The sequence below is a fragment of the Egretta garzetta genome, unplaced genomic scaffold (genome assembly GCF_000687185.1).
Source record: "Egretta garzetta isolate BGI_Z169 unplaced genomic scaffold, ASM68718v1 scaffold549, whole genome shotgun sequence".
NCBI lineage: Eukaryota > Metazoa > Chordata > Aves > Pelecaniformes > Ardeidae > Egretta > Egretta garzetta.
In genome coordinates, this window is record NW_009260840.1 from 277,645 (window position 1) to 286,403 (window position 8,759).

The following is an 8,759-nucleotide window of genomic DNA, read 5'->3' on the forward strand; positions in this document are numbered from 1 at the left end:
GGGCGGGGAGGGAAGAAATCTCAAAGATGAAGTTTTAAATAGCAGCACTGTGAAAGCTTTTAGTGCCACGGAACGGCCAGCATGGCGCAGGTGCATTCAGTGACCTGTTTTGTTCAGGCAGTGACAGATGTCTTGGAAACTGCAGCTCTTTTTTTCCTTTGGTTCTAACAATATTCCCTCTTGACCTGAAATTATCTTAATGGCAGCGGAGACAAAAAACTCACGCTGGTTTTCCTCTTTGATGTTTGTTGGAATCCCCTGTGTGTGGAGGTTTTTCTGGTAAGCTTAGTACTGTTCTTGGGAACTCTTCAAACCAAAGGAAACCTTAGCAGTTTTGTAGTGGTTAAGCTGCGATCCATCCTATCCAACCAGCCTATTGAGACAGCAGGTGAAAAATGTACTCTAAAGGGAGTTTAAAAGAGGAGCTTGACTTGTAGACTTGCTGTGACAGACCCGTGGTGAAAATACAAAGCTGGAGAGAAATGCGTTTGTGTGTGCAAGAGGTGTATGGGGCATTCATCCATGTGCACACCCAGGAATGTACTGGGAAAGCAAGCAGAACTGTTTGGTTTTGTCATATAAGACAGACATGGGGTCAGGGCTGATAGGTTTTCCCAATAGTTTTTCAAGGCTGAAACCAGGGTTTTGGCCAAGAGAGAAGGAAGCAGAAATGGATGTTTGAGCTACAGATCCCTGTGGCCGTTGCTGCTCTTGGTTGTCAGAGAGACTTTGAGTTATGCCCTTGGATTTGACTGTCACGAAGCCCCAATATCAGCTCTCTTTGTACCTTCTGCAGAGTAAGTATGGAGCTAATAAGCAGCTGGTCGTCAGCCCTTTTGGGTCACCAGGCCTGGTTTCTCCTGGCTGGTTTACCTGCCCACCAGCGAGCTCCTTGCTCTTCCCCTTCCTGAGTACCCAGGGCAGCACCAGAGGACAGGGCGGCACACGGTGCTACTGCGGGACCGTTCAGGGTGAGGGTGGTGAAGGGTTTTGTTGGTCCCTCCCCAGCCAGGAGAAATGCAGGGCCCCCAAGAAAGGTGAAGCTATAGGCTGTGCCTTTACAGCAGCGCTTCACGGTGCCTCTGCTAAACCAGGAGATTGCAGAGCTGATGGCTCCTGGGGCTATTTCAGAGGGAGGTTTTGTGCAGCTTGTAAAATCCCTTTCCTAGTGGCTGACAGCACTACAAACCAGCTGTCGAGGGACCGAGTGATATGGGACAAGTGCCTTCCCATGAAGTTTCTGTAAGCTGTAAGGTGCCTTTGCCAGCCAGCACCTGGGGCCATGCACCTGAATGCAACAGATGAGTGTTTAAGTCACGTTTGAGGAGCTTTCTCTCTTCCTCTGCCCTAAGCTTGGTAGAGAAAGCTGCTTGGAAATCTGGCAGGGAATATATTGCCATCTGGCTGGTGGTGGTTTTTTTACTCTAGATTTATTTTTTTCCCCCAGCACTGCAGAAAAGGACAGCTTTATGCACACAGACGCGTTTCAGCCATGTCTTGCCCCGCAGGGATGCCGGCAGCCGGTGGTGTTGGGTAAAGAAGCTCACTCCTGTGGTAGGCTGGAATTCTGTCCCTGTGTGCTTCTGCTCCCAGGACCTGGGGTGTAGGCTGCTGCCCTGTTCATTTTCATCAAAAGCTGCCATGGCCCCACAGTGGGTAATGGGTCTTCAGGGTGGGCAGATGAGGCTTGCTGAGTCCTGCACAGGGTGAGTTGGGCCTGAGCCTGTGGTCTGTGAAGGTGTGCAACCACGTCCAGCCATGCTGCCAGCCCCTCAGCAGGGAGCAACTCCTCACCTGGCTCCTCTGCACCTCTTTCCCCAGCTCACTCTTAAAACCAACCTCATCACAACTTGTTGGGTTCTCCAGTGTCTTCTCAGCACTGTGGCCTTCCCTGTAATGGCTGCTATAAAAGCCTTTTCCTTTGCTTCTGGTGCTTTCTCATGTGTTTCCTTCCAAATCCTGGCTGGAAAGCTCCTTCTTGTTCTTTCTCCAATGTTGCCTCATCCCTTTCTGCCATATGGGGTAGAGAAAGGGTAGAGGCCTGGCATTAGCAACGTGCTGAGCAGCCTCACCCATCCAACCAGGTCTTGCTGGAGTCCCTGCACTCAGTTGTTCTGCAGGGCTAATGATTACTCGTGGATTTTAGTGCTTTGTTGAACTGGAGCTGGAATTAAAAGAAAGCTGCTGTTCCAGAGCGCCTTGCGTTTCTCCGATCCTTCAGCTTTCGTTCCTATTGTGGAAGCTCTTGTGCCTGTTTTTGCATTAAGCTCATTTTCTGTCCTGGTAGTTCTCAAGCCCATCCTTGGCGCCGCAGCTAAGAGCGGCCAGGACTTCGGTCTGTTTGTGACTGAGGCCTCTGAATCTGTAGTTTGATGTGGTTTCTTCTTGTCCCTGTTCTGTCCCCCAAGTTGTCCTGCTGTGGCTGGATGTGATGGCCGTGAGGCTGAAAGCATCTTGTAGGTACGAACGATGTGACCGTAGCAAAGCCCTGGCCAGCCCACACCATGCTGTAAGCGCAAAAGGAGATTGTATGTGCCTGTACACACCAGGCCCTCTGTGTAGTGTACTTGTGCCACTGGAAGGAGGATAGCTGGCCTGGCTTTTCCTTCGTGCCCCATGGCAGCTCTTACTGCTGGTGTTTGCCCAGGTCTGGGGTTGCAGTTTAGTGGGGTCCAGCCATTGCCCCAGGTAGGGGACCATGGGCGCTCCTCGGTCTCTGCTTCCATCTGCTGGACAAGCACTGGCTTCTGCTCTCTCCTGTTTTCCTTCAGTGCCTAGCTCCTCTTCAACTGTGCTCACGTAGTGCTACAGATGGAAATCCCTTTCACGCGTGTATGGACTGCAAGAAAATTTTCAGTGTTGAACTAACTCTCTTTGGCAAGACTTCTGTGCGAGAGGTAATGACAACGAGCCTGGAGGTGGGCTGAGGTGCAGCGATATGTAGCCTCCTGCCATGCAGGCAGGCTGGCGTGCTGAGGCCAAAGCTTCTCTGGTTTTTATTCACAAGAAAGCCAAGTATGGATGAGTGTTGCTTGGATGCCACATGAATGGCCAGTGTGAGTCAGGCCAGAGGTGCAGCTATTGCAGTGCCATCTCCAGAAGTGACCACAGCAGATGCTAGAGGAAAGCACGTTAAAAAAAAACAAAACTGGGCAGGGAGGTGCTTTCCTTGGACATCTCCCTCAGCATTTGAGAGTCAGGGATGTGGGAACATCTTGGGCTGGGGACTTGCAGTGAGACCTTCATATTTAACAATTTCAGTAAGTGTCCTTCATGAGCTTGTCTGAACTTCTTGGGTTTTGAACTCTGCAACATCTTGAGACAGTGAGTTTGTGCTGTGCAAAAAGTATTTAACAGTTCCAGTAAGTGTCCTTCATGAGCTTGTCTGAACCTCTTGGGTTTTGAACTCTGCAGCATCTTGAGACAGTGAGTTTGTGCTGTGCAAAAAGGTCCTGCTTTTATTTGTTTTGAGACCTGCTGCCAACAACTTTCTCTGCTAGATCATGGGAGCACCTGGAGCAGGCCTAAGAATTACCCATACTAAGTGACTCCTTTGCAGTTATTTCTCCCTTCATGAGGACAACAACAGAAGTGTCCCTCAGGGTTAGACATATTTGGGAGAGCTGGAAGAACCAGGTTGCTACTGTTGAGGGTCATGAACAGTCTGGTCTGCTCAAGAGTGCTCCGGTTGTTTTCATCTGACAACAGAAGTTTGGCCACTGCAAAGGCGTTTCCTTAACCTTCCCTCAACCTCTGCTCAGCAGTGGGCAGACACAGGCAGAAGGTTCATTTAAAGCAAAAAAAGCCCCATCCTGTTCTCAAGACATTGTGCAATGCAGCCTTTACATCTTCCTGTAAACGTTGCTTGATTTACACGTTGACTGTTCACCTCTGCACATATAAGCTAAACAGCATGTTCTCCTCCAGATGCGCAATGGCTGATTTAGTCTTCGTGCTGTCAGGTAAAGGCCTGGACACAGAGGCTTGTCCTCTCTTTGTCGCCATTTACAGTACAGCATCTGAATGTTAGAATTTCTTTAAGCAAGTTAGTAGTTTCTTTCTGAGCTGTTACAATGCCTTGGCAAAGGGTGTGTTGATGTTGCTCTGTTTGAGGATATCAGTGTCTTCTTTCATCTAATTGACAAACATCCATTTAGTAACAGTCGATGAAGGTGCTGGGTTGAGACTCTATTTATTTTCTGCATGAAAATCCTGATATTAATTCTTACTAGAGTCAGCATGATTAGAGTAAATCTGCAGGGCACCCCTTTGTTGATTTCTCTAGCAAAAATGTTGTAGTCATGTAAAAACAAGATACACTTTTCTCCTCCAACTATGAATGAGCTGTTACCACATATGAGAATACCTAGGGGAGCACAGCCAGGGTGTCTGGGCTCTGCATCCTGTGCTTTTCTGGAGACTTTGTGTTTTGGAAGGACAGACTTTTCCTTTTATTTTTGACATTAGGTTCCCAGCCAGCAGGAGGAGATGTCACCATCATCGCTGCTCCGGAGAACACCACGGTGGTGGCTGGGGAGAGCGTGGTGATGGAGTGCATGGCAGCTGCTGATCCCACCCCCTTCGTCTCCTGGATACGACAGGGTGAGCGTGAGGGACAGAATTAAGCTTCTGTTGTCAAGAGGAACCTGTGGACACTTTATTTTAAAAATCTATTAAAAGGTGGAAAAATCTGGGACAGGAAGGGTGGTTGTTACATTGGTACCTAATGACGCAGGTGGTGTTGGCAGTGTAGGGTGTCCTTGCTCAACTGGAATTGCTAATTAAATTTAGAAGGTTATAAAGCACACAGTTCACTTTATGGTTGTTTGACCTGTGAAATATATGGAGTTCTAGTGCCTGGATGCCTTTTGAACTAAATTAGTCATCCTCATTGTATGAGCTTGAGCAGAGAAGGTCATGAGATGGGGTCAGGTCTGTGGCACTCCTCCAGGGACTCAGAGGTTAGTGGGGATTCTGTGGAATCTGCCACTGCACTGGAGAAATAAACTTGTGTTATCTTGCAGGATTATAAAACATGATAAGATCTGTTAATCATTGGAGTGGCTGAGAGTGTTGCTGGGAGGCTTTTATTCAGAAATCATGCTGTGCTCAAATTGGTAATGGAAAGATCGAGAAGATGCGTAGGTCTCATCAGAGGTGTACAAATGAACCAGACTGGCATACGTTACCCAGGGCTGATAGCCGAAGTCAGGAGTAGGATGCTAGTGTCACATCACCAAGTGTCATATCCATCGGATGTCTTTCAGAGGCTCTGACTGAAGACATTCTTGCAGTCAAATCTCCCCCAGAAAAGGCTCTTAGTCATTTTCATAAATCCAGGTCATGATTTAAGACTCCTCTCCCCTGTAACCATTTATTGTGGTTGGTCTTCAGCCCATACTTGTCCACAGACAGTGATTTTAGTGTATACAAGCATCTCCTCTTCCCCACAAAAAAGGAGGAAAAAAGAAAATCTCAGAGGACACAACTCTAAATATCAAATCGGCAAGGATTAAATGTTCTGGCAGAAATTATTCTGGTTTATCCTATGCACTTCACAATTACAAATACTCAGCTTTACTGAGAGCTACTGATGCCCATAGTAGAGTAGATATTATTAATTATCACCATGTAAGTTTTTTGGATGAGGGGAAGAGGAGGGAGAAGGAGGAAAGGTTGGTGAAGCAGTTCCTCGCATGCTTTATTTTAAAGTGTTTACTTGGTCCCCCTCTGCTTCCTGCTGTGGACTCTTCAAATTAGAAAAGATGGATTAACTGTGCTAGCAGTTCTGTGTTATACAAGCATGTCTCTTTCCAAGACTTTGTTAAGGAGCAGGCTGAGTTACTGGACCATTAGTCATGCAGGTAACACCGAGGGTTGTACCTCCAGGTTGCCAGTTTGGCTCTTGCCAGCCTCAGTGGTGTCAGCTAATTGCTACCATCTGGAGTCAGATTTTCAAACTGCTCCAGTGCAAATGGGGTGCACAGATTTTCTCCTCCTCTGAGTGTGCAGCCACTGAACTGTGTGGCTGTCTGAAGACCCCCAAAATGGATGGCAGAGGATCTGATCTCAGCTGCGTTCCCTGCTGATGGTGCTAAGTAGATGCAGCTGCTCACAGTGGAGGTGGCGAGCTTGCTTCTGTCTCAAGATACAGGCTGAGCTGAATCTGTGAGAGGCAAAGGCAGGCAGGCGCTGAGTTTTTGCTGTCTGAGGGACATCCATGTTCTTGCCGGTGGAGAGGGACAAGGTCTGGTGTTGCCACAGGTACTGCACAAGCCAGCTGTCTCTCCCAACCCACTAACTCATGCCAAGAGCTGGCCATGGGTTTCTGACCTCCCATCCAAGCCTTTCCTCAGCCAGACTGTGCTTGCCCGTACTCCGTCCCCAGCTCTTGGCTTTGCTCCCCCCCACTCATTAAGAGGTACCAACACTGTGGTCCCCATGTTTCTCCCATCAGAGCAGTGCTGAGAATAAGCAGTGCCCAGCACTGCCTTGTCCAAGATGTTCTGAGGAGCCTAGGACTATCTGAAGTTGTAGAAGGACAGCTCAGCTTCTGGCCAGGGAGGCCGGAGCCCCCTTTCCTTTTTCTCTTCTTAGCACTGCTGAGCACCTGGCCAGGAGAATGGGGAGAGGGCAGCTCATGGCCCGTGTCTCTGACCCAAGCACCAGAGCCCCAGGGAGAACCTGGTGTCTTCCTGATACCTTATGGGTCAGGAGCTGGCAAAGAATGAATTCAGGAAGCTCAGTAAATTTAGGTTCATGTCCAAGACCCAGGGGAGGGAAAAACCCTTGAGTTGTTAGTGATTCAGTGCTCTTGCTGACATTTGCATTAACGAGCAAGGGGAGGAGGCGTGTGTGTTCGTGCATGGGGGTCAGGAGGCAGATCCAGCAGCTTTTCCAAAATGTGCATTAGCATAGCTTTCGCTGAATATGCTATTCCTAGGGGGTCTCACTGCAGGCACACCCTAGGCATCAGAGACTATTTTGATCCAAACCAGAACTTTTTCAGTTATTACAAGCTAAACTAAACCTTGGGCCAATGTTGGCTTGGGCTGGCTGATGCTCGGTCAAGCACTGAGGAGTGTCCCAGCAGTAATCCTCCTCTGGGCTCGGGTTTGGGATTTGGGAATTTCTCTGCTCCCCAGCTGAGATCCTGGCTCTAGTAGACGCATTGTTTACAAGCCCTCCTAAAGGGCAGCTTGGGGCTCCCTCCCAAGTTTGTGCATGTTTCTTCCTGCAGATGGAAAGCCTGTTTCCACAGATGTGATTGTGCTGGGCCGGACAAATCTCCTCATTCCTTCCAGCCAGCCCCATCACTCAGGGGTGTACGTCTGCCGTGCTAACAAACCCCAGACCAGGCAGTTCGTTACAGCTGCAGCTGAGCTCCGGGTCCTTGGTGAGTAGAGAGCAGGATAAACGTGCCAGGTAGCTGTAGATTACCTGGACCAACATCCAGAGCTCCCCAAGAAGTTGCATTTGTGGCCCATGCTGGGTAAGATGGGAGCCAGGTTAGAGCCAGGAGGCCCTGGGTTGGGGTAGCTCTCAGTGGGAGTGTCACCTCTTTAATTTGGGGTTTAGTTCCTTGTGTTTACTGAACCGTTTTATGCCTTATTCTTGTTCTCCAGGGTTCCCTCATGGAAATCTGTATCAGCAATTAACTTTCAGTATCGTGGAAGCCAGCAGGGAGAACAGCCTAGGATCAGGGAATGCAGCACATGATTGATACAGAATTTATTTTTCCTTTTGGACAGAGTCTAAATTAAGCCTCTAGAGTCTGCCTGGCAAATCCTATCTTGTAAGCAAAGCTGCTACTGAATAAAACATAGCGCCGAGTGGGGAGGAGAAGGGATTTGCTTTGCTATCTTTTCCTCCTCCTTCCTGCATTAATTTGTCCTCTCTCCTTGCAGCTACACCCAGCATCTCCCAGGCTCCTGAAACCATCTCACGCACCCGAGCCAGCACGGCACGGTTTGTCTGCAAGGCAGAGGGCGAGCCAGCCCCAACCATTCACTGGCTGAAGAACGGCGAGGCCATCCTCTCCAACGGGCGGGTGAAGGTGCAGAGCAGCGGGAGCCTTGTGATTAATCAGATCGGGTTGGAGGATGCTGGCTACTATCAGTGCGTGGCCGAGAACAGCTTGGGCATGGCTTGTGCCACTGCCAAGCTCTCGGTGATTGTGCGAGAGGGTTTGCCCAGCGCTCCCAAGAAGGTGTCAGCCGTGTCCCTCTCCAGCACCACAGTCCTTGTGTCCTGGGAGCGGCCAGAGTACAACAGCGAGCAGATCATTGGCTTCTCATTACATTACCAGCGGGCTGTGGGTAGGTGTTACCTGCCTGTGCAACACAGCTGTGTGGCAGGGACAAGACACAAGGCACAGGTTGACTTTCTTTCACAGCTATGGGCAAGTGTGAGGCAATTCCAGTTAGTTTAGCCCTTTATGTTGCAGGTAAAGGTATTTTCTCTTAGAGTCAGCATCAGCCTGTGACAGTGCTGTGGATTAGCCGACATACACTAAATTGTTGACCAACAGTAGCATATCCACATAGCTAAGTTGTCTGCATTCTAGTGGGACCAGGCACTTCTGGAAATGTATTTCTGTTCTTTATTTTTTCCTCTAACGCATTGATTTTATAGGCAAAGGGTGTGATTATTAATGGAGATATTAAACAGCTACATTGTGTACACGGCTAATCGCTAAATTATTCACACCCAGAATCTGAAGTGAGGCACTTGGGTCTCTTGGGGTCTGTCTTCCCAAA

General features: G+C 48.9%; 1 protein-coding gene across 1 annotated transcript in view; it reads left to right on the forward strand.

Moving 5' to 3' along the window:
• IGDCC4 (immunoglobulin superfamily DCC subclass member 4) overlaps positions 1-8,759 on the forward strand; it is a 62,834-nt gene that overhangs the window by 29,799 nt on the left and 24,276 nt on the right. Inside the window, exons 5-7 of the mRNA XM_035902529.1 lie at positions 4,468-4,602; positions 7,241-7,396; positions 7,908-8,318. Of these exons, the coding sequence (XP_035758422.1) occupies positions 4,468-4,602; positions 7,241-7,396; positions 7,908-8,318 (702 nt within the window). The remainder of the gene's footprint in view (positions 1-4,467; positions 4,603-7,240; positions 7,397-7,907; positions 8,319-8,759) is intronic.